The following is a 26,419-nucleotide window of genomic DNA, read 5'->3' as shown; positions in this document are numbered from 1 at the left end:
AAAGTATAAATAATAGATTTACCAGGCAGCCATAGCCTAAAATGTACCAGCTTTTTGCTTACTAACTTCAATCCCTCATACCCACCATAAGTAAATGGTAAATGGACTGCATTTATAGAGCGTTTATTTTTTTTTAATCCAAAACGCTTTACAACACATTGACACACCGGCGGTGGAGGCAACCATGTAAGGTGCCAACCTGCTCATCGGGAGCAGTTAGGGGTTAAAAGTGTCTGTGTCTTGCTCATGGACACTTTGACACGCTGCCATGAGTCGGAATTGAACTGGGGAACCGTCAGATTACGGGACGACGGCTCTACCTCCTGAGCCACTGCTGCTCAGTGGGTTAATATTGGGTTCTATAACAGCAACTGACAAATATTTAGTTTGAGTCAAAATTGACAAGAGATAAATAGAGTACCAAAATGTAAAAAAATAACTGACCTGAAAATAGAGTTCCAGCATTTTTTTAATTGGCTGCTATGCCTAGAAGCAGCGCAGGTGCTCTTTTTCAGCAACGCCCTGCAGGTTCACACACATCACACCAGTGGTGGCGCTACTGACTCAAAAAGCTGAGGTCAAGTAAAGTTCACTGTAAATTAACATGGAATAGGAACGAGTGAGGGATTGCGTTGAAAGATGCAAAGAACTTTATTAAAATTGTAACATTGTTGGCACAACTATACAGCAATAAAATGGCATAACAATTCTAAATATTTGGATAAATAAAACAATATTTCACATACTTTATGTTCACTGGCATATACAGATAAATCGGTTATCCAGATATACTTGTGCAGATTATATTTCTATAGCAAACATAATTAGGCTACATACAGATGTCAGATAAAGGTTAGCCTGCATAAGGAGCAAGTGTGTAGCCTTCTATCTCCACTTGGCCTACATATGATGCTATTATCTGGGGGGAGGGGGAAACACACACACACACACACACACACACACACTACTATAATAGAGGCGGGACTTCCGGGCTTTAGAGAAGGACTTACGGTCATTACATTAGTAAACAATACAACAAATTTGATTGATGGTGAAAATCTGTCTATTTATAAAATTACATTTTATAAATTATACTATTTCTTTCTTTCATAGCATTCTCACGATGACACACCGCACACTTATTAGACGAACACACTGCTGCTAACATATACCTTGTATTGCATAGTTTGTATAGATAGAATATACATTGTGTATTATGTTTAGTTTATAGTTTATTTACATTTACATTTAGTCATTTAGCTGACGCTTTTATCCAAAGCGACCTACAAGTTCTGTACGACAAGTCATCAGGAAGGGCACAACTCTATCAGCTGAGTAACAATGTTCATCACAGTGTTGCGTGTTACAGTGTAGGTTAGTTTATTAGGACAAGTGCATGACAGTAAGGTTAGTTAGGGTTAGAACTTTTATTTTTTTATTTTTTTTAGCTTATTTAGTTTAAAGTTTATAGCTATAGTTTATAGTTATAGTTTGTATAGATAGAATATATGTTGTGTACTACGTTTACAAATCTACTATGGTCGAGGAGCCGAGAAAAACAAGCATCTCACGTTTTCCTGAATGTATGTACATTTAAAAAAGGTGTGACAGTAAAATAATCTGAATCTCTGAATCTGATGTGTTTTGCCAGACAACAATATGGCGTCGGGACTTGCAGTTCATCGGCCACGATTGTCATTTAATGATAATCGCCTGCTATTCCATTACAATCACCTGTTGTTTGTGACCACGATGTCTACAATCGAATACTATGAATTGATGTTTTACTAGTGGTGTAGTAGTGGTCAAGTCAAGTCAAGTCAAGAGTTGTATTTGTCACGGCATACAAGTATACAATGAAATGCGGGTGGTCTTGCCCGCAACGATGTGCAATACAGTGGTACAACATATAATAGAATCCAATAAAAACAACATTGTGCAATAAACAGGTAACAGGTAACATGGTGTGACATCTCGGTATCTGTACATAGTTATTTACAGAGCATATAGGACATGCTAGGTAGCTTTGGTAGTGCAATACACTGTTACTGTTGCTATACTAATTTAAAGTGGCCTTTCCTTTTGGCAATAAGTGTGGGTGAGTGCGGCATGAGTGTGTGCCCGCTCATGTTAAAGTGTTAAAGTGGCTGCTAGTGCACAGCGTGCGTGTCGTGCGTGGTAGTTTAAGAGGTGGGGTGCACAGGCAGTAGTGGCCTAAACTGTATCCCACTTGCTCGTAAAGTTCTATGATTGTAAAGGCTGATAGTAAATACCACAAAACAGGTATACGATAAATACCACAAAACAGGTATAGTTAGTGTATTTATATGGCACTACATGGACTAGTTAGCAGTTCACCGCCTTGCTGGACTCCAAATGGAGGTTTACTCTAGTCTAAATAAACACATGGTAAGTAATGTCAAGCTCGAGCCCCGAGGGCATCCAACTGACTCACATGGTGTTCTTGTGTGAATTTGTGTGTATTCTGTTTATTCACTCGTTAGACTGTTGTGCACATATTGCATCATTATTGGAATCACGTGGCGTGTCTTTACTCCTCTCCTGTAATAATGATTGTGTCTCTTCTGATACTGATATCGGTGCAAAGACATATCGACAACAAAGTTAGTCGTTTATTACGGTCATGAACTTCATAAAAGTCAGACAAAGCTTTCCAAAAGCTCAAACGGTGAACTCCAAGCCCACGTGGTTGAACAAAAAAATTCAAAGAAACAGACTAAGAAATGGCGTAAAACACACCATGATCAAAACCGTAAACTAAAAAATGTCATCAATGCCAAAACGGAAGAAAACAAAAACAAACCACGTGAACTTTGGAAATTACTCAATAATCAACTATAGGCTGCAGTAAAAAAACGTAAAGCCAGATTCTCAAACATAAACATAAAGACGGACAACACGCTCATCACAGACAAGCTGGATGTAGCCAATTACTTAAACATCTTCTTCACAAACATAGCCACAACACTGGTAAACAAACTACCCTCCCACTCAGGGCATTATGGGGTAGAACACATAGTAGCATACTACAAAAACCTAGGGGTCCGCAAAGACGACTTCAAACTAGAAATGGTAACAACCGATGAGGTACTCAAAAAACTGAGCGCCCTCCAACCTATAACAAGGCCACTGGCCATGACAACATCCCCTCCAAATTCCTCAGAGACGCAGCAGCCGCCATCACCCCAGTCAGCATCACACACATAATAAACCTCTCTATAAAACAGGGACACGTCCCCAAGGACTTTAAAATTGCGAGAGTGACCCCTCTGCACAAAAAGGGCAGGGAATTAGACCCAGGCAACTACCGCCCTGTTTCTATTCTTACCTCCATCTCGAAAGTCATGGAGAAAATAGTCTACGAACAGGTCGAAAAGTACCTGGCGGAAAAAAATCTAATCTACGAATTCCAATCTGGCTTCAGAACATCCCACTCCACTGACACATGCCTCCTCTATTTGAACGACGCATCAAACAAGAGATGGACGTGGGCAAATACTGCGGCATGGTCATGCTGGACCTACAAAAGGCCTTCGACACTGTCAATCACTCCATTCTGATTGACAAGCTAAAAGCAATGGGTTTTGATAGTTTATCAGTGAGCTGGATGCAAGATTCAAGATTCAATCGTTTTATTTCAAACCACAGTGTTAGTTTGGCTACATTTACCATTGTCCGGCAAAACAACATTTGAAAATAAATGAAATGGGAAAAGAGGAACCCCCCCCCAAAAAGTTAAAAAATAAAACAGCCAGAAACTATACACTGTTTGAAAAGGAGATGGAAGAAGCAAAGCTTATATGTTTCCATCCCCCATCAATAACTATATTATATATAATATTATATATACTTCAGCAAGTATATGACACGATTACCAATACATATAATACAATACAATTTGCAAATACTTCAACTACACACAACACAATCACACATGCACACACACACACACACGCTAGACTATACTCTCATGTCACCCTTCAAATCATTCTCATACAATACGTTGGTCTTCCTCCCTGGTATATTTTGTGAACACCATCATTTTGAACTTCCTCTTTAATATATTTATGGATTGACTGGATTTGATCTCCTCCTCCAGATTATTCCACAAGGTAACTCCACACAGAGAAATACACATAGCCTTCCTGGTTAGTCTTGAAGATTGCTGTTCCAGTTTGAGTTTCCCTCTAAGGTTATATCTTTGGAGTCCAGCTCTCTCACAGAACAATTTCTGTATCTTGTGAGGAAGGCTGTGGTGAATGACTCTGTACATGAACTGGGCAGTTTTGTAATACACCAGGTCCTTTAATTTCGGAACTGAAAGTTTTAAAAACAAAGAATTTGTATGTGCTTTGTAGCTCTCATTTGTTACAATCCTAATTGCTCTTTTTTGGAGCATTACCAAAGGAAGTAGGTTGGTTTCATAGGTATTTCCCCACACCTCAACACAATAATTCAAATATGGAAGGACCAAAGCATTATATAAGATAACAGAAGATTGTTGGTACCTTGACCTCCACATAATACCCACACTCTTTGAAATTTTTGTTCTTACATGGCTTATGTGAGGCTTCCAACAAATTTTCTTATTTATGATCACTCCTAAAAAAGTGGTTTGCTGTACTCTTTCAATAACGGTATCATCTATCGTAACTTGGATCGGTGTGTCATAATTACGATTTCCAAAAATCATTAGTTTTGTTTTGTTCAAGTTTAGAGACAATCTGTTTTTGTCAAACCACTTTTTTAATTTTACCAATTCAGTCATGGTTTCATTCAGAATCTGTTGTAAACTCTCACCAGAGCAAATAATATATATATACATAACCTATCGTTCTTTGTAGGGGTTGGACCTAGTCTAGCTGCAGACCATCTGCAAATAGCACAAATTTCATTGTTTCAGATACTTTACAGATATCATTAATGTACAAAAGAAACAAAACTGGACCCAGAATTGAACCTTGTGGTAAGCCACACCTAATATTCCTGTTTGTTGAGATGGCACTGCCCATTTGAACAAATTGATTCCTGTTACTCAAGTAACTTTTAATCCATTCCAATGCTATACCCCTAATGCCATATCTTTCCATCTTTTTAATTAAAATACTATGGCCAATCGTATCGAAAGCTTTTTGAAGGTCAATAAAAATTCCCAGTACATGGTGTTTTTTGTCAATTGAAGTTGTTATTTCCTCTATTAGCTCAATGAGGGCCATGGTGGTGGATCTATTCCTCCTGAAGCCATATTGGCTGTCAATCAGCAATTTGTGTTTCTCAATGAACTCTTCAAGTCTTTTTACATAAATCTTCTCCAGAATCTTAGAAAATTGGGGAAGCAGAGAAACCGGCCTATAATTTGTAAACTGGTGTTTGTCCCCTGTTTTAAATATCGGTAATACTTTTGCAGTTTATCATACGAGGAAATATTCCCGATTGTAACGACAAATTACAGATATGTGTGAATGGTTCTACAAATCCTTCCGCTACGTTCTTAATCACAGTCATGTCAATGTCATTACAATCCGTTGATGTTTTATTTTTACAGTTCCTGAGTATGGCCATGATTGCATTTCCATCTGTTGGAGTAAGAAACATGGAGCTTTGATTTCTATGGATTGAGTCTTCTACACCCACACTTAGTGTCGGACCGCTCTCTGTGATTTTTTCAGCTAGACTAGGTCCAACCCCTACAAAGAACGATAGGTTATGTATATAACCTAGTTATATGAGTACTGGCTGAGCGTCCCGCTCTTAAGCCTATTGAGATACCCCTTATCTCCTGTACCTACTGTACTCCACCACGAAAACAACTTGTACACCCTGACCGGGTCCCGCCTCTATGGAGGCGTAGCCTATAAGACCATGGCCATGGTCACCAACACACCCTTCCTCGCCAAAATCCCGTTCCAGTAAAAGATCCCTCAAAAGGGAACTCAGGGCCGCTTAAGAGCGGGACGCTCAGCCAGTACTCATATAACTAGGTTATATACATAACCTATCGTTATATTTCGTATCTGGCTTATCGCGTCCCGCTCTTAAGCCTATTGAGATATGGGTTAGAGCGGACGCGACACCCGACAGATGTACCCCCTGAGGACCCGTAAGCCCACATCAAGGGGTTCGGGGAGCCCTGTCACCCCATCCTTCCTAATGAAGGGGGGGCGCAGTCAACTCCACCTGAGTGCGAGCAAGAGGGAACTAGAACCCCTTGAACACACAGCACAGGCGGAACCACGTGTGACCTAACACACTGTGGCCCATACCCACACACCAAAGGACGGGAAGCAGGAAAGGCCACAGACCCCAGAACCCCCTGGGAGACAGAACCCCCGGTCATGTCCATGAGGTAAAACCTTATAAAGGGGCCCGGAGAGGACCATGATCCTCCACCGAAGCCCCACCCAGGAGAGCGGCAGAGGCAGCCACCCCAAGAGTGGAGTGCGCCCTGACGCCCCCAGGGGGATCCTGCCCAGCCAACGTGTAGCAGAGGGCAATGCCCTCGCACAACCAATGGGACAGGCGTTGTTCGATAGTGCCTTACCGGCATGAGAACCACCGTGACAGACAAAAAGCTGAACGGTGACCCCGAGGTCCTGAGTACGGCTGAGGTAATTCCCAAAGCACGGACCGGACATGACAGGTGAAGGCCTGCATATAACTCACTAGCGTGAGGAGGCAGATGAAACGCCTGAACCACAATATCCCTGGAGCGGAAGAACTCCGGATATTTACAGGCACGAAGGCAGGATTAGGCCGCAGAGTGGCACCGCAATCGGACGAAAGACAGGCACTCTGGACGTACCGAGAGAGCACAAAGCACACCCACGCGTTCAGCGGAGGTGACGGCCAGCAAGAACGCGGTCTTGAACGACCGCTGTTCCAACGGCGCCTGCTCGAGCGGCTCAAACGGGGCCAAGGACAACCGACCGAGGACCAATTGAAGATCCCAAGTCGGAGCCAAGGAGCGTTGCACCGGCTTAACGCGTCAGGCGCCAAGCAGGAAACGCGTCACAAGAGGGTGGCTGAACAAGACATCCCCTCAAATCCCTCATGATAGGAGGATATAGCTGCTGCATATACCCTCACCGTCGAAGCCGACAGTCTATCAAGGAGAGACTGGAGGTAACTAAGGACAGCATCCAGGGGGCAGGAGACTGGGTCCCGGCCCCCCGCCTTACACCACACTTGGAACATACGTCATCTGCCCGCGTAAAGCGTGACAGTGGAGGGAGCATGCGCATTCCGGATGGTAACACCATCAGGATCAAGAACCTGCGCCCCTCAACGTACCCGTCCCAACAACTGACCTAACAGATGTATGGGGAAGAATCCCAGGCGGCACGGCATCGGTCACAGACCTGCCTGGCTATGTCCAGACGTAATCCCCACCCGTCAGGATGAGGACCGCCCCGCGACAGTACACCTGTACCCACATTCTCCCTGCCGGGGATGTAGGGAGCCCTCAGGCCACGCAGATGGAGGACGCCCATAGCCAGCCGCCCGCCGCCTGGTGCAGACGGGGGGAGCGTACTCCTCCCTGTCTGTCGATATACGACACTGACGTCGTATTGTCCGTCCTGATCAACACCGTTTGAGGACCAGAAGGACCGCTTTCAATACCAACACATTGAACGTAGCGCAGACCGGGCAGCATGGTTTTCCAGCTGCCCCCTACTGCGTTGGCCCGACGCGTCAATGGAGGCGTCGGTGAAAAACGTGACGTGTGACAGCGCCGTAACCGTCCTAGGACGGAACCTCCCGAGCGTGTTGACAACACGCTCTGAGAGGGATGCCCATAGACCTCCAACCGTTGACTGGGAAGAGGAGTACTCTACTTCCAGTCTATAGCAAACCCCAGGCTGGTAGGGACCTGCCTGGTACGAGACCTGACGATCCACCTTGACCGCGAAGGACCAGAACGTCGTCAGGGTAGAATACACTCCGTAACCCCTGACGACGCAGAGGCCCCAGTGCGGCCTCAACGCACTTGGTGAAGATGCGGGGAGCCAGAGAAAACCGAACGGCAGCCTCTGGTACTCATACGCTAACCCTGCAAAGGAAGCGTAGGTAAGCCCTAGGATGGAAGATCGGAGATGCGCATACGCATCCTACAGGTCTATGGAGGAGAACCAGACCCCCACCTGACAGTGTTCAACAGGTAGGAGACGATCCAAAAAATGCTGAACCTTCCCATGGGACAGGTCCAGCCTGGGTCTGACACCCCCCCTCCCGATTTCTCAGGCACCAGAGAACACCGGGAGGAGAACGCCACGACGATGGCTTGCTTCGTCCACAGAGATTGGATCTCGTTGACCAGAGCTGTCACTGCTGGAGACCCTGACAATAGGGTCTGTACCAAACCCGAAAACGGGTGGGGTTGTGTAAACACAAGTCCCCGCCTTAGCGTTCTCTCCATCCACCTCGACATATGGTACTGCCGTAGTCATATGTGATGACACTCCCAACGCACCCGCCGCCATGTGGCGCAGGTCCGCCAGGAACTGTAGATAGTCGGCCCGGTCCCACCCGCTGTGCGTAGCCAACCCTGGAACCGTGCGAGCAGAGCGTTCCGTGTCGGGACATCTGACCCTGACACCACCCATGAGGCAATCGCACCCAAGGGGGGACCCCGACAGAAAGGGCCGGTTTGATACGGGGGGCTTTCTAGGTGAAAAAAGCCCCCCCACTGAACACCCCTCCAGAACATGCTGAGGAGTTGTTCTGCAGCCGGACATGCAAGGTGTAAGGACCCCATAGGTTCCTACACACCGTAGCCCTGCAGTGATATTACTACCACCCAAATCACGTGTGCCTGCGAGACCACTGCCAATCTTTCAGGAGTGGGAGGCACCAACATGATACCTGGCCTGGCGAAGGCGAGGCCGGGGAAGCCCGCACTGTGTGCCTCAAAAGGTTTCGAGCCCCCCTGCTGACAACACTTATAGTTGACAGACGTAACACCAGGCTCAACCAACACAGCTTATGGTGTGGGAGCCGCTTGACAGCACAACATTCTCACGGACAGACCCAGGCTCAGCCATCAACTGGGTGTCAGCCCCTGTCCCCATGAGAAGCGAAAAGTGGGGCCGCCCGCGCTTCAACGAAGGCACGCGGCCCGCAGCCAAAGGAAACAATCAGAGCCCACTTTTTCCGCTGGTGTTGGGGAAGGGAGTGATCGGAGAGCGGGCTGCTCGCGGCAGGACGGTGACGGCTTGTTGTTCAAGCCAAACCCATCCAACATGGCCGATCCCTCGGCCGCAAGGCTGTCGGCCTTGTGGACACCTGTCGAATCAATGCCCAGGATACCTCTGGCGGAGGAAAACATAGCCGCCTGTCGAGGGCCTCGTCATCGCCGCTGACGAGGCCGTGCTCTCTCTTCTTCTGGCTGCGCGGTGTGAGGCGGTGTGGGGCCTAGGACAATACCGCCTGCGCTCAAGCAGAAGACCAAAATCCCCTGCGGAGAGGGGAACCCTGAGCGGTTATAGCTTGCGGCTAGGTCAAAGCTAATAACGTCAACAACCTCGCGCGATGTGTCGACGTCGGCTGGCCCTCAAGGCCCCGCCACCAGACACAATTTTTTTGATAGAAAAAACAGCAATTCGAACACAGTTCTAATCGCTGCCAATTCCATACCGTGGCGGTACAGGCTTTAGCAGCCCACCAGCCACTCGCCAGGCCGACCCACCCATGGCGTCGGCCGGGCGGGGCACTGTTTCAATATGTCAAAAGCAAAGGACTGATGTTAACACGGAGCACCATTGGTGGTTGCAAACCGCAACCTCCACTGTGGTGTGCACCATGAAAGGGTTAAATGAATAAAAGAACTAAACCACAAAATACTGTAGAATGAGCAAGCCCATATACACACGTTAAGGGGAGGCGATCAGAGCGAACTAGTCCCGCCTTCATTCAAAATATTCACAACAGCACACCAGCCCTAGCTTAGCCCATTTACCAAAAAAGGTAAACAAAGCCCCCCCGCATAGCGTGAGGCGATATGGAACCCAGATCAACAACCGCCTGCGCACAAACATGCAACATGTTTACAATGTCGGCTGGACCCATAGCGCCACTACCTGACGCCAATGTGGATAGGAACTAGCCAGCTGAGCCATAACCCGCCGTTAAGTCCCATCCTGCAGTAGTATAGCTCTACTGCTACACCGCCGAGCTCACGCATCGGCTCCCAGATGGGGACACCGTTCAACAGACCCCGCCGGAACACAAAGGTAACGTACTTGGCTAGGCTACCTAGCCACGGCCTACCCTGTTGTCAACCCATTTACCCGTAAAAAGGTAAATAGGACTCAGCAAAACCCCCACAACAGCTACCGACTGACCTTCATTGATGAACCGGGCAAGAGGAGGGTGAAGTGACAACATCTCACGGCGGAGACATTAGAACAGCGTAGCAGTAGTGTTCAGCATGTAGCATTAGTATTAGCATGTAGCTAGTGTAACTGAGGGGTACAATTCCCTGACTGTATTGATAAGTATGGTATCATTAAACCACTACCGCTTTATGTACTTTAATTACTGGCCATACAGTACACGATATATGAATATGATGAACACTTCCCACAATGAAATCGGTTCCAAACAAAGGTATAATCAAGTATTTAATGGAGCAAAAGGTACATAGGATACTTTACATTATTCTTTGAATGCACTTGTAAGGCAAAGGAATATGCGTAGGCAAATCAATAATGAATGTCCATTCTCTGGTTACGCAGGAGGTAATTATACAACCTGAATCTTAGGGAATTATATCTATGGTACACTAGTAATATAGCGGGAGATACTGGAAGGGGGTTCCCCCTGGTTGTAAGCCAGCAGGGGTAGAAGATCTGTCGGTAGTAGGACATCTGGTCAACGATGACTAAGGAGACTTCAGGTACAGAAGCCGGTGCAGTAGCCTCTTGATCCACAGACGAATACAGCTGTTCTCCGTAGACTGTAGACTGTAGCTCCACAGTGAAGAAAGCTAGTCGGCCTCAGGCTCTCTGAGGCGCCGACTCGACTTGACTCCTCGCGGGGTAAATCCAACACGTGCAGGCGTCGGCGATTATCCGCTCCATAAATCACAGGACCAAAGCAAATATATTCCAGCCGCAAAGGGCTATGTAGTCGTCGGGTAGATTAATCCAGTGTACATGTCCATACGGTTCTCGTCTAGGTCTCCTCGGGTGAAAGCGCCATGTGGTCAGCCCAGCCTGGATAAGAACTCTAGCTAATACGAGGAAGCGTTGGAGATGCTGGTCACTGTAGAACTTTAACCGCACGATACACTATACACAAATAGACTATTATTGACTTAATAGAAATATGTCGCACTCGACGGTATAGCGCCAAACTCTGACAATTCAGTTATTAATTCGCACGCGGTCTCAATGCTCTATTCTGGGGCCAAACAGGCCATACTTCACCGCACGTTGTATCGTGGGTGAGGCTTCAACTTATCGGTAACATACTAAATGGACGAAGGGGGTAAGGGGCTTCTATATTCACCTGCGCCGTATTTATACGCACGGTGAACAAACTAGTTCCAATCTCATTTCTGTCGCGTATCCCTGGGCAAGGCCGGGCATGTCCAGACACGTCTTGACGGTGACTTTGAACCTGACTCCGGAGGCCGGTCCCTGGCGCCGGTGGACCGCTGTCCAATAGGAGAATGAAATATTATGGTCTGGGCTAAAGGGATATTCCGTGTATATGTACAAGGAATATACAAGGGATATCAAACGATATACAAATACTATGCAATATATATCAATAAATAAATATATATATTCGGTTTAATCTGATCCTTTGTAACAGCTAGCATTAGTTGTTTAACAGCACGCTTGCAGGACCGTTTGGAACCCGTTCACCACAGTGAACGTTCACCAAACCATCCCCCCCTGGCGCCGACACACAACATGGTTGTGTAACAACAACCCAGCATTACTAACACTAATACCTGTGCCTGATGACACAGGGCTCACCATTGTACAAGCCGGCCCGATAGCCAAACCATGTACGCTGCCCCTCGATCTGCTGTCGTCAGACGAGGAAACATCAACATAGGCCCGTCGTGTCGCTGAACATGCTTCGAAGATGCCAGGGGCAACAAACCTCCGGTAAGCTTTCAACATTCCTCCAATCTTTTTCATACTACTAGTTACATAAGGTGCACTGCATCCAATATGATGGAACGAAAATAGAGGAAGGGTGTTGGTGACCATGGCCATGGTCTTATAGGCTACGCCTCCATAGAGGCGGGACCCGGTCAGGTGTGGGTGTACAAGTTGTTTTCGTGGTGGAGTACAGTAGGTACAGGAGATAAGGGGTATCTCAATAGGCTTAAGAGCGGGACGCGATAAGCCAGATACGAAATATAACTTGTTAAAGCCATCGGCCACTTCCTCCATATTACTACTTTTCCTGCCGTCTGCAATGAAGTAATTTGGATACAGTCCACCTTTTGGCCCTTTTCTTATTATGTCATTAAGCACTTTCCAAATACCCTTGCTATCCTGTTTATTCCTTTCTAGTAAGTTGGCATAAAAAACCTTTTTACAATTCCTCATAGTCATAATATTGGTTAGTTTGTTTTTATATAGTTTATATTTCAATTCAGACTCATCCGTCCTATTTGTAATAAATTGCTTATACAAAAGGTTTTTCTTTTTACTGGCGTTCATCAGTCCCTTGGTTAACCAGGGTTTTGTACAGTAATTTTTCCTGTTACATTTGACTAATGGGCAATGCTTATTGTACAGATTCATGAATATATCCAGAAAGGACTCATAAGCAGCATCAGTGTCCTGTTCTAGGTACACAGTTTCCCAATGCTGGACCATTAACTCATTCTTAAGGGCATTCATTGAGTTATCAGTCTTAACCCGTATATATTTGGGTGCGGTGTCTGTTCTATTCTTTTTGTAATTAACTTCATACACCGTAAACACAGGTAAATGGTCCGAAATGTCATTGATTAATAATCCACTAATGGTGTTACCAAAACTGTTACAAAATATATTATCTATTAGAGTAGCGCTATGGGAAGTTATTCTACTGGGTCTGATAATGTTTGGAAGCAAACTCATACTGATGCAATCCTACCTTGAGAACAGATGGTTCTACCCCCCCCCCCCCCCCCCCCCCCACCCTCACAGTGAGCTGTGGTGTTCCACAAGGAAGCATACTAGGACCGCTACTGTTCCTAATTTATGCAAATGACATGTCGTCAGCTTGTGACTGCAACTTGTTCTTGTTTGCGGACGACTCAGCCCTGCTGGTCTCTGACAAGAACAAGTTACAGGTTGAAAAAACCCTCAGCTCTGAACTCGGCAGAATCTGCACCTGGCTCGCTGATAACAAACTATCATTACACCTGCGTAAAACAGAGTCCATTCTCTTCGGATCAAATAACAAACTCAGCAAGACCGACGGCTTCTCAGTTACAGTGGGTGACAATATTGTCACAAGGAAAGATGAAATTCCATACCTAGGTTCCATCCTAGAGGCAAATCTTTCCTGTGACAAAATGGCATCCAAGGTAATAAAAAAAGTCAACCAACGAACTAGATTCTTGTACCAGATCTCCTCTCTGGTAAACAAGAATACTCTGAAGACTCTGGCAGGAGCACTCACTCAAGGGTACTACGACTATGCTTGCACCTCATGGTACCAAAGCACCTCAAAGGCGCTAAAAACAAGATTACAAACATCACAAAACAAACTGGTCAGACTTCTACTTGACCTTACCCCTAGAACCCACCTCACCCCTGCCCACTTTGACAATCTATAGGATGGCTTAGAGTAGACGACAGAGTACAGCAACTTGCAATGGGCCTGGTCTACAAGATACACTATACGACTAAGGTACCCATGTACATGTCAAAATACTTCCCAAAGGTCAGTGAATACCACGACCACAACACCAGAGGAAGCTCAACAAATCATGTTAAACCCAGATTCGGCTCAAACAAGGGACTAAATGTAACAGGGAAGCCCGTGGGTATGTCCACAGTCACGGAAACAGGGGTGTTGACGAGTGACTGTGGCATTGCGGGCTGGTAAGTTAAACTCACTTCCTCATAACAGGGTTAACAGACGCATAGGTACGGTAGTTAGCAGTGAATTCACTTCTTAGTGCAGCGGCCTGTGTCGTCGCCCGCGGCGCGGGAGTCCCCTGTTCGACTCCCCCTCGGGACATTAACATTTAACATCAACACAACGCAGACCAATATGATCCGTCACATAAACACATTTCGCAATTATGCCACATCAATGTGGAACGCCCTACCCAAAGCTGTAAAGGAATGTGAATCCCTACCCACATTCAAAACCGCTCTTAAAGAGCACCTACGGGAGGCTGCAATTCGAAACTGGCCACCGTAAATGTCCAACCCCCCCACCCCCACCTAATAGACAGTCTCCTCCCCACCGCATGTATATATTCTCTCCCCACCGTATGTATATTTCTCTCCCACCCACCCACCCCCACCTAATGTACAGTCCCCTCCCCATCATATGTATATACTCTGTCAGGATCTATGGGTAACAGTACTGTATATTTGCATATCGTACATGTCACAAATGTAACAGTACTAAATACCTGTATGGCATGTATGTCCCTATGCCATAAATGTCATGTATGTTGTGTATGTCATAAATGTCACTATGAATAAAAAATGGGGGACCCTGATGGAAACAAGACAAACGTCTTTCTCTGGTCTGCATCCCCTTAACAATTGTCTGTATTGAGCCGTACTGTATTGTACTCATTCTGCAATCTGTTAAATAAAGTTTTCATTCATTCATTCATTCATTCATTCATTCAGTCAGTCAGTCAGTCAGTCAGTCAGTCAGTCAGTCAGTCAGTCAGTCAGTCAGTCAGACAGTCAGTCAGTCATATAGTAGTGTGATCATAAGCATGTGCCAATGCTCACCAATCAAAGTAATACATTGGAGTATGATTGATTGACAGATTATTGATTGATTGACAGATTATTGTGTGGGATCCGTTTGACTGGACGATGGCGCTACGGTAGAACAATAGAGGTTTGATGGGATTTGCTGTACATAGTAAACAAACACAGGCTCCATCATTGACCTGGCTAACACCGAACTGACCCTTTGACACATTTAGGAGGCGAGGGAAAGAAAATTGCGGCAGAGCCAGAAAGACATATGGACTCACACACATACTCTCTCTCTCTCTCTCACACATGATCACACACACACACACGCACGCACACGCAGGTTTATTTCCTGTATCCGCCCCCAGCATGAGCTGCTTGTTGTAGGAGAGCAGTGCGCAGGTGCATTATCAGCGGGACGCTGCCCACCGTGTGCCAAACCAAAACAAGACTTGTTTTACGCATTGGGGGCTTTCAGCCTTCGCTTTGGCTACTCTGGGCTGGAGATTTAGAAAACGATAACAACAAAGCTATTCGGTTTATTATTATGCCAGATTATAATGGATTAACATTTTTCTCCTCCGAGGTCCTCCTTGATGAGGTGGACCATGTCATTCAAATCATTCGGTCCATTTGGGTGCAGCAGGGTGCCGCTGCAGCTCCGCGCTGGAGGCGCGCCTCCTCCTCCTCCTCCTCCTCCCGCTGTTCCGCGTCCGTGTTGCGGATCTCTGATCCATGATCTCGAGGAGAGAAACCGGTTCCTCCGGATAATCTGCACCACCTCCTCCTACTGCTGCTGGCGGTGCACTATGTTTGCTGCGAGGACGAGAAGGAAGGAAGGAAGAAGAAGTCGGCTCGAAACTCTAGGCTGTCGTTAGCAGCAGGCCTATACTATAGGCTTGTTTGTTGGGCACTAAACTATAAATCCTATAGCACCGATCCCTCTTATTAATAATAATAATAATAATAATAATAATAATAATAAACCCTTGATGGTTTGGGAGGATGGATGTCTGCTGTCGCAGCTGTATGCCATGTTGTAACTGCCTGTGGAACTGGATCTGGCCCGACTTCCATTATCCCACCAACACCAACAACAATACCAATGCTGCAGGTGGTGCCGCCGGTGCCCGGCCGGCGGAGATCCGCACCGTGTCGGGGGACATCCGAGTGCCGTCGCCCAAGAAGCGGCAGATGCAGCTGTACGCCGCGCTGTTCGACTTCGAAGCCCGCAGCGAGGAGGAGCTGACGGTGAAGGAAGGGGACAAGCTCTCGGTGATCGAGAAACGGGGCGACTATGTGCTGGCCAAGAAGCTCACCGGCTCGCTGGAGTCCGGCTTGGTTCCTGCCAACTATGTGGCCCTTCTTCAAGATGAATTCGCCAAACACAAGTGAGTTATTGTTGAAAAGGAAAGGACAGTCTAGTGCCGACTGTCAGCTGTCCTCCTGCCCTGCGCGCAATACTAGCCCCGGTCGCTTTAACCTATAGTTAAACCTAATAACTTTACTGTTATTATTACGCATTTCAAAATGCCAGCGTTTATTAAAGTGCGGTTTTAAACATCCCATTGAATTATAATAATTCAAAGATCACCCAAGAGGCTTGTTGTAAACTGCACCTTTATGATGAATTGAAAATGGGGGACCCTGGTGTAAACAAGACGAAAGTCTTTCTCTGGTCTGCATCCCCTTAACAATTGTATGTATTGAGCTGTAGTGCTGTACTGTACTGTACCCATTCTGCAATCTGTTAATACAGTTTTCAATCAATCAATCAAACCTCTCCTCTTGTTAGGAAATGTAAAATAAGGTCAACCCTGTATGTTCAGGAGAATGCTGCAACCTTTCCCAATTTTAGCCAAAGGATAGCCAATTTTATTCCGATTTTAATTGGTGGTTAAGTGGTACCTGCCTTGAAGTTGTGACATAACTGTTGAACTGTTACTGCCCCCCTTACGCACGCACACACACACACACACACACACACACACACACACACACACTTACACACATCTTGGCCCACTCACTGAAACACCATTGTAAAGGAGGACAATGCTGCAGGATAGTGTTTCTCGTATCTTGGCTGTTTCTCTGACAACTGACTAACCTGACATATCCCTATCATAGGCCAGAAGGGGGGCGACAATATATATATATATATCTATTTCTTGGTCAGGGATCCCCTCTCAAAAGAGAAAATCGAGGCACACTTTGTAGCTAAATTGTTGTTTATTTGTAGAATAGGGGGGCTATAGCATTTACATTTAGCCATTTAGCTGATGCTTTTATCCTAAGCGACTTACAAATTGTGTACAACAAGTCAGCAGTTAGGGTACAACTCTGGCACTTAATGGTAAGTGGTGTTCGTCTAGTCGCGCCAAACTTGAGTGCTGCACTCTAAGTGCAAAATAGTATAAACAGAATTAGCATAGTAGGTATAGTAGTAGTATAGACATATTACTGTAGCAGTAGGTACAGTAGTAGTATAGACTAGAGTAGAATAGTGCCTACTGTAATAGTAAAATACAGTAAGAATATATATATATCTTTTTTTAACTTTCGTTTTTAGTTGCCCAGGAGAACCAGGCGCCCCGGGTGTCCCTGCGTGCCCAAACTTAAGCACTGTCCCGGGCCTCGCAAGTTCAATGAGCTGCCCCGGGCCTCCAGGCCGACCGGAGCAGCTCATTGAACTTGCGAGGCCCGGGACAGTGCTTAAGTTTGGGCACGCAGGGACACCCGGGGCGCCTGGTTCTCCTGGGCAACTAAAAACGAAAGTTAAAAAAAGATATATATACGGTGGAACATTGGGTGGATTTCTGCCGTCCTGACTGTGGTGGGAAGTTTGGTTTAGTTTGCTTTGCTTCAATGACCCCAAAGAGGAGTGGGGCTCAGGTGGCCGGGAGGTGCAGAGGGTAGGGGTCTTGAGGGTGTAGTTAGAAGATGCAGAGCGTCTTGAGGGTGTGTAGTTAGAAGATGCAGAGGGTAGGGGTCTTGAGGGTGTGTAGTTAGAAGATGCAGAGGGTAGGGGTCTTGAGGGTGTGTAGTTAGAAGATGCAGAGGGTAGGGGTCTTGAGGGTGTAGTTAGAAGATGCAGAGCGTCTTGAGGGTGTGTAGTTAGAAGATGCAGAGCGTAGGGGTCTTGAGGGTGTGTAGTTAGAAGATGCAGAGGGTAGGGGTCTTGAGGGTGTGTAGTTAGAAGATGCAGAGGGTAGGGGTCTTGAGGGTGTGTAGTTAGAAGATGCAGAGGGTAGGGGTCTTGAGGGTGTGTAGTTAGAAGATGCAGAGGGTAGGGGTCTTGAGGGTGTGTAGTTACAAGATGCAGAGCGTAGGGGTCTTGAGGGTGTGTAGTTACAAGATGCAGAGCGTAGGGGTCTTGAGGGTGTGTAGTTACAAGATGCAGAGCGTAGGGGTCTTGAGGGTGTGTAGTTACAAGATGCAGAGCGTAGGGGTCTTGAGGGTGTGTAGTTAGAAGATGCAGAGCGTAGGCGTCTTGAGGGTGTGTAGTTAGAAGATGCAGAGCGTAGGGGTCTTGAGGGTGTGTAGTTAGAAGATGTAGAGCGTAGGGGTCTTGAAGGTGTAGTTAGAAGATGCAGAGCGTAGGGGTCTTGAGGGTGTAGCTAGAAGATGCAGAGCGTAGGGGTCTTGAGGGTGTGTAGTTAGAAGATGCAGAGCGTAGGGGTCTTGAGGGTGTAGTTAGAAGATGTAGAGCGTAGGGGTCTTGAGGGTGTGTAGTTAGAAGATGCAGAGCGTAGGGGTCTTGAGGGTGTAGTTAGAAGATGCAGAGGGTAGGGGTCTTGAGGGTGTGTAGTTAGAAGATGCAGAGCGTAGGGGTCTTGAGGGTGTAGTTAGAAGATGCAGAGGGTAGGGGTCTTGAGGGTGTAGTTAGAAGATGTAGGTCTTGAGGGTGTGTAGTTAGAAGATGCAGAGCGTAGGGGTCTTGAAGGTGTAGTTAGGAGATGCAGAGGGTAGGGGTCTTGAAGGTGTAGTTAGGAGATGCAGAGGGTAGGGGTCTTGAAGGTGTAGTTAGGAGATGCAGAGGGTAGGGGTCTTGAGGGTGTAGTTAGAAGATGCGGAGGGTGGGGGTCTTGAAGGTGTAGTTAGAAGATGCAGAGGGTAGGGGTCTTGAGGGTTGAGTTGAAGCTCCTTGTTGAAGCACCTTGTTGAAGCGTCTTGTTGAAGCACCTTTTTGAGGCATCTCGTTGAAGCGCCTCGTTGAAGCACCTCGTTGAAGCGTCTTGTTGAAGCACCTTTTTGAGGCGTCTCGTTGAAGCACCTTGTTGAAACGTCTCATTGAAGCGCCTCGTTGAAGCGCCTCGTTGAAGCGCCTCGTTGAAGCGCCTCATTGAAGCGCCTCGTTGAAACGTCTCATTGAAGCGCCTCGTTGAAGCGCCTCGTTGAAGCGCCTCGTTGAAACGTCTCATTGAAGCGCCTCGTTGAAGCGCCTCGTTGAAGCGCCTCGTTGAAGCGTCTCGTTGAAGCGCCTCGTTGAAGCGCCTCGTTGAAGCGCCTCGTTGAAGCGCCTCGTTGAAGCGCCTCGTTGAATCGCCTCGTTGAAGCGCCTCGTTGAAGCGCCTCGTTGAAGCGTCTCGTTGAAGCGCCTCGTTGAAGCGTCTCGTTGAAGCGCCTCGTTGACGCACCCATCCAGGAGCATTGTCCTCCATTGCCATGGCTAGCAGCACTGTTGCCTCACAGCAAGAGGGTCCTGGGCCCCCGGCGGGGGGCCTTCCTGTGTGGAGTTAGCATGTCCTCCCCGTGTTAGCGACGCGTGGGTCTCCTCCCGCACCAGGAGAGACCTGCACGCTGCTGGGCAGCTCCTGCCGCTGGCTGTCCTTGACCAAGGTACCGGTGTGAGAACTGGAGTTGGTCCCTGGGTGTCGGTCGGGCCATAGCTGCCCCACTGGTCCTAAAATAGTTAGGATGGGTTACACTTACATGCAGAGGGGATGCATTCCTGCTGGTAGATATGTAAATGTCTTTGTAAATAAAGAGCTTGCATATTATTATTAGTTTTGGTTTCGCACCAAAGTAATATGCAACTGAAAATACATTTCCATTACGATGTTTCCTAGATGGAGATGTGTCGAGTAAGAGACGATAGGTTGAACAATCTGCATATATGACTCGACAAAACTTCTCAGTTTAAGAAATCCAAGTTATTCCTTCCAGGCATAATTTGTCTGTATGCCATGTGAATGTTCCGAGTGTATAATGTAAGTCTCTCTAACTGTATTTGACGTGTTATGGACCCCAGGATGAATAGCCACAGCACTGAGGAATTTGATCTGTAGCACAAAATAAAGAAAAAAAAAAAAAAAGTGTTTACATTTGGATCACTAACTGGGCCTTTAAATGATTTCAGTTCCATTGATAACCTTCTTAGCAAGGACCTGGCGAGTCCTAGTCATTGTGTTCCTCAGTGCTGCCCTCTCACCTTGGCAGTCATTGTGTTCCTCAGTGCTACCCTCTCACCTTGGCAGTTTCACTGAAACCTGAGTGTCATGGAAACGTGCCAGGCGCCACCCTCTCCAGATAGTAAAAGTAAATACGGGTTGGTTACAAACATCCAAGTCAACGCCCGAAAAACTAAGGAACTGTTAGTGACCTCTCCCACGGGAGCCGCTACTAGATCAAAGATGTTGAGCTTCCTTGTTGTGGTTTATAGGCCAGTTACTGGATCAAATGAGTTTGAGCTTCCTTGTGGTTTAACGGCCAGTTACTGGATCTGAGCATTTCAAACTGGTTAGGATTGTAGTTAAGTTGTAGGCCCACCATATACAGTAGCTAAACAGTAGCTAAATTGTCTAATGTAATCTCTACCTCTTTCTTGATTCTCTGATTCTCACCTTGCCATGTGCTCATTGTGAATATTTGTGCGCATGCTGCATATGTGTCCATAAGTGTGTGCATGTGTCTGTCGATGTGTGTGTGTGTGTGAGAGTGAGCACTAGGATGTGTCTAGTGTGTTTGTTCACGGACTACTAGTGTGTGTTTGTTTGTTCGTCTGTCTGTACGTCTTTACATACCCACACTTTTGTCTTCCTCTCCTATTGTCATATACCCATTCATAAACTGATCAGTCCATCTGTCTGCCTTTGTCTTGTCTGTCCACTCACGTGTCTCTCTAGGTGGTACTATGTCCACTCACATGTCTCTCTAGGTGGTACTATGTCCACTCGCGTGTCTCTCTAGGTGGTACTATGTCCACTCACGTGTCTCTCTAGGTGGTACTATGACCACTCACGTGTCTCTCTAGGTGGTACTATGTCCACTCACGTGTCTCTCTAGGTGGTACTATGTCCACTCACGTGTCTCTCTAGGTGGTACTATGTCCACTCACGTGTCTCTCTGTCTCTCTAGGTGGTACTATGTCCACTCACATGTCTCTCTAGGTGGTACTATGTCCACTCACGTGTCTCTCTGTCTCTCTAGGTGGTACTATGGCAACATAATCCGTGGCAAGGCGGAGAAGCTGCTGCTGGCGTCCCAAAACAAAGATGGCTCCTTTCTGGTCCGTATTAGTGAGAGTCACAGTGACGAGTACACCATCTCAGGTAAGAGCCTGCCCTGCCTTCATCCATCTTCCCTCCCTCCCTCCCTCCTCTCCCTCCATCCTCTGACCCCTTTTCCCTCCCTGTCTCATCTCTATCCTCTATATTTCCTTCCCTCCTCTCTTCATCCATCCTTTATCCCTCCCTGTCTCCTCTCTTCATCCATCCTTTATCTCTCCATGTCTCATCTCTTCATCCATCCTTTATCTCTCCTTCCCTCCTCTCTTCATCCATCCTTTATCTCTCCTTCCCTCCTCTCTTCATCCATCCTTTATATATCCTTCCCTCCTCTATTCATCCATCCTTTATCTCTCCTTTCCTCCTCTCTTCATCCATCCTTCATCTCTCCTTCCCCCCTCTCTTCATCCATCCTTTATCTCTCCCTGTCTCCTCTCTTCATCCATCCTTTATCTCTCCTTCCCTCCTCTCTTCATCCATCATTTATCTATCCTTCCCTCCTCTCTTCATCCATCCTTTATATCTCCTTCCCTCCTCTATTCATCCATCCTTTATCTCTCCTTTCCTCCTCTCTTCATCCATCCTTTATCTATCCTTCCCTCCTCTCTTCATCCATCCTTTATCTCTCCCTGTCTCCTCTCTTCATCCATCCTTTATCTCTCCTTTCCTCCTCTCTTCATCCATCCTCTATCTCTCCCCGTCTCCTCTCCCTCCATCCCAACAGCTAGTTTCCTCTCTGCATTCATGTTAACCAATCTTCTGCTCTTCCCTCCCCTCTGTTCATCCTCTGCATCCCTCATTCCCTCCCTCGCTCCTCCCCCTCCAAATCCCTCTTTCCCACACTCCTTCCTTCCTCTGTCATCCATCCTCCTTTCATCTCTCCTTCTCTCCCTCCGTCATCATCTTTCCGACTCTTTTATATCCCTCCTTCTACCTTTCCCTTTCTCAGTCCCTCCTTTCTCTCACCCTCCCTTCATCCATCCTTCCCCCGTGACTCCTCCTTCCTCTGTCGCTCTCTCATCCATCCATCCCTGCCTTCCTCCACCCACTTCTCTTTCCATCCTTCTCACCTTCCCTCTCTCACCCCCTCCTTCCTCCTCTCCTTCCCTCCCTCCTTCTCTCTCTACACTTACCTCTCGTTCTCTCCCTCTCTCTCTCTCTTCCTACCTCCTTCTCTCTCTCCTTCTCTCCATCACTTGTCCTCGGCTGTATCCACCTTAATCTCTTTTTTTTCCTGGTACACAAATTATTGCCTCCTTCCTCTCATCCATTATTCCTCCTCATGTCCCCTTCTCTCTCTCTCTCGCTCTCTCTCTCTCTCTCTCTCTCTCTCTCTCTCTCTCTCTCTCTCTCTCTCTCTCTCTCTCTCTGCCAGGCTGAAGGCTCCGATCCTTAAGCAGGGTTTTCTGTTTCTCCATCCCTCAATATATCTCTCATTCTGTCGCTCTCTTTATACCGCCTCCCATCTCATGCCCTCCTCTCTCTCTCTCTCTCTCTCTCTCTCTCTCTCTCTCTCTCTCTCTCTCTCTCTCCTCCCATCCATCTCCCTATAACTCCTACCACCTCCATTTCCTCTCAAGGTCCTTTCCACTCCCAGGGGAAACTCCAGTTAGGCATTTTACTAGTAGCCAGTTACACTACTGAGCCACTATCCCAAATACGAGCTGACACATACTGTAGTTTCTTTCTTTCTTTCTTTCTTTCTTTCTTTCTTTCTTTCTTTCTTTCTTTCTTTCTTTCTTTCTTTCTTTCTTTCTTTCTTTCTTTCTTTCTTTCTTTCTTTCTTTCTTTCTTTCTTTCTTTCTTTCTTTCTTTCTTTCTTTCTTTCTTTCCTTTCTGTCTCTCTTCCTGTCTGTTTCTCTCTCTCTCTCTCCCTCTGTAGAGAATAATGACTTCTCTGTCAGACCACACCTAAGTGACACTGCACTGTGTGTTCACTGACAGATATGTTTGCCACGTACACACACACACTCACACCTGCTCATACTCACACACTGTTGGCCACTGTGTGCAGCTCTACTGGTGCTGTTGGGGGTTCAGTGCCTTGCTCAACGGCACCCCACATTCAATGGGAACCTAGCGAGACTAGGTACCAAGAGTTTTCAGTTAATGGGAATTCTTCAAGAAACAGTCGACGTCAACATGAGGCGAGTAGAGCACTCACTTCCCTTCCGACCCAGTCGAGGGATTCAAACCGGCAACCGTCCGGTCTCGAGTCTGTGTGTTTGGTTACATTAACACATTTGTAGTGGTCCTGCGTAGCCCACTGGTAGGGCTTTAAGCCTCTGAGCAAGGCATTAACCAACTGTTAGTCTGCAACACTACTATCACCGACATCTAAGAAGGGAGATCCCCCCTTGAATTGGCCCTTCTAAGGTTTCTCTCCTCCACACTGCCTGTGGTGCATTTTTCCCTATTGTTAGCTTTTAGTGAGTTTTTCCTTACCTGGGTTTGATTCCCACTGGGGCTTTCCATACTGAGACATGTATGCAGTATGCAGTGTGCATCGTTCAATTGTGAATCACTTTGTGTGCTGCCTGCTAGTACTAGAACAATGGTAGTCCTGGGGGGCGGCCGGGTAGCGCAGTGGACTAAGCGTCTGTCTACCACCGCAGAGACAGTGGGATCGAATCCGGCTGCCGCGGTACCTCCGGCTTGGTCGGTCGCCCATACTGACACAATTTGCAGTGTCAGCGGGTGGAAAGCCGGTGGGGTGGGTCCTGGTCGTTGTAAACGGCGACTCCTACAGGTCGGTCAGGGCGCCTGCACAGCGAGGGAGGGAACTGGGGGAGGTAGTGTGATCCTCCCACGCGTTACACTCTCCCAGTGAGAGTCCTCGCTGTCAGGTGAAAAGAGGCTGCTGGCTGTCTCCACATGTGTCGGAGGAAGCATGTGATAGACTTCAGGGCTCCCTAGACCGGCAAGTAGGGGGCAAATGCGCGCAACGACCAGGAAGGGGAGGGGGGAATTGGCATAACGACTAAATTGGGATGGGAGGAAAAATACAGAAAAATAGGAGGAGAAAAAGTAGATAAAAAGTAGTAGATAAAGTAGTAAAGTAGATAAAGTAGTAAAAAAAAACAATGGTAGTCCTGATCCATCCCTCTGATTGGTCAATTGTTATGTATTAGAAGCTACAGTATATCTCACATAGCACAGTTTACCTGGCAACGGTCTCTTTGCAGTTCTATATTAACTCCACTGTAAATAATATAATAAATATATAAATAAATAAATAATAAATAATGTGAGGGCAACAGAAAGACGACTAACAGTGGACCAATGAATGACAGAGGGTTTTTAGCCTCAACTTCTGCTTAAGTTATACATTTCTTAGATAGTTGATCAACCCCAGACGAGTTGGAAGAGGTTGATAAGCAGACTGTTGGGCTATATTGAAACTTCTGTCTGCTGTACGGTCTGCTGTAAGGTCTGCGTCTATTCGAAAGGCAACCGGTTCATGCGTTTTGCTAATCTGATTGGCCACTGACGTTTCTGGTCATGTGACATGTGCGTTTATCACTGGTTAAGCTTAGGCGACTCTTTCGAAGTTGGTTGAGGTTAGAGTTTGGAATCAGGGCTGGCGTTCTATCGCCCTGCTCTAAGACAAACTCTAACCTTAACCAACTTTGAAAGAGTGCCTAAGCTTAACCGGCGAAAGAACTTGCCGTCACACGATTGGTGCGACCAGAAACAGCAGTGGCCAATCAGAGCTCAAAACGCGAACGCGGAAGCATGAACCGGTTGCCTTTCGAATAGACGCGTAATGTCTGCTGTAATGGTTGATAGGGTCCCAACTCACCAGGGGTTGTGGACAAGGAAAGGAAACGAAACGAAAGGAAAGGAAAGGAAAGGAGAGGAAAGGAGAGGAAAGGAAAGGAAAGGAGAGGAGAGGAAATGTGAGGAGAGGAAATGAGAGGAAAGGAGAGGAAAGGAAATGAAAGAAGAGGAAAGGAGATGAAAGGAGAGGAAAGGAAAGGAGAGGAAAGGAAATGAAAGGAGAGGAAAGGAGATGAAAGGAGAGGAAAGGAAAGGAGTAGAGGAAAGGAGAGGAAAGGAAAGGAGAGGAACGGAAATGAGAGGAACTGAGCGGAGAGGACAGGAGGGGAAAGGAGAGGAAAGGAAAGGAGAGGAAAGGAGAGAGTAGGAAAGGAGAGGAAAGGAGAGGAGAGGAAATGAAAGGAGAGGAAAGGAGCGGAGAGGAGATGAACGGAGAGGAAAGGAAAAGAGGAAAGGAGTCGAAAGGAAATGAGAGGAAAGGAGAGGAGAGGAAATTAGAGGAAAGGAGAGGACAGGAGAGGAAAGGAGGCGTGTCGCCCCCTCGGACATTTCCTCACAGCACAGAGGACGGTTGCTGCGCTTGGGGCTTCACTGTGACCTGCAGACAGCACAGCCTGTGGTGGCGCCCTGTCTACCTAACACTAGGGCTGTCTTAAATACTTCCAAGCTTCGAAGCTTCGTTCGATGGGCATGGGATTCGAATATGAAAATAAAATTCGATTATTAAAAAATATATATATGGGGCGCCCCAGTGGCGAACCACATAGCGCGCTCAGCCGCGACACGGCCGACCCGGGTTCGACTCCCGAACCCGTCGTTATTTGCCGAATGTCTTCCCCCCACTCTGTCTCCCATTCCTCCTCTGTCTCTCTCTACTGGACTGCCCAGTAGAAATAAAGCGATAAAAACGCCAAAAAATAAATCTAAATAAAAAAAAAATATATATGTATATAATATATATGATTTTTTTTTTTTTTTTTTTTTTGCAAAATCAACTCTGCCTCTCTTTGTTAACTACAACAAGCAATGCTGTTTGTTATTTAAGATGAGGTCGGACTCGGCACTGACAGATTTGTGTTCATTGTGCTGCTTTTATAAAGCCTCAAATGACGGCTTACAATATTTCATGAAATCAAAGTGTTTTGTTTGTCTAAGATTTAAAAAGGTTTAAACTTTACAGCACTGACAAAGTTGATTTTTTTTTAA

The 26,419-nt window shown here is 46.7% G+C and overlaps 1 protein-coding gene across 1 annotated transcript in view; it reads left to right on the top strand.

Annotated features, from left to right (window-relative positions):
• The first annotated feature begins 15,373 nt into the window (after nt 1-15,373).
• srms (src-related kinase lacking C-terminal regulatory tyrosine and N-terminal myristylation sites) overlaps nt 15,374-26,419 on the top strand; it is a 55,466-nt gene continuing 44,420 nt past the window's right edge. The window contains exons 1-2 of the mRNA XM_084333796.1: nt 15,374-16,318; nt 21,357-21,478. Coding sequence (XP_084189922.1) covers nt 15,933-16,318; nt 21,357-21,478 — 508 coding nt within the window. The 5' untranslated portion in view covers nt 15,374-15,932. The remainder of the gene's footprint in view (nt 16,319-21,356; nt 21,479-26,419) is intronic.

The sequence above is a fragment of the Notolepis coatsorum genome (genome assembly GCF_963971535.1).
Source record: "Notolepis coatsorum genome assembly, chromosome: 17".
Taxonomy (NCBI): Eukaryota; Metazoa; Chordata; class Actinopteri; order Aulopiformes; family Paralepididae; genus Notolepis; species Notolepis coatsorum.
The sequence above is the reverse complement of the archived record's forward strand: the minus strand, read 5'-3'. Positions and strand labels throughout refer to the sequence as shown.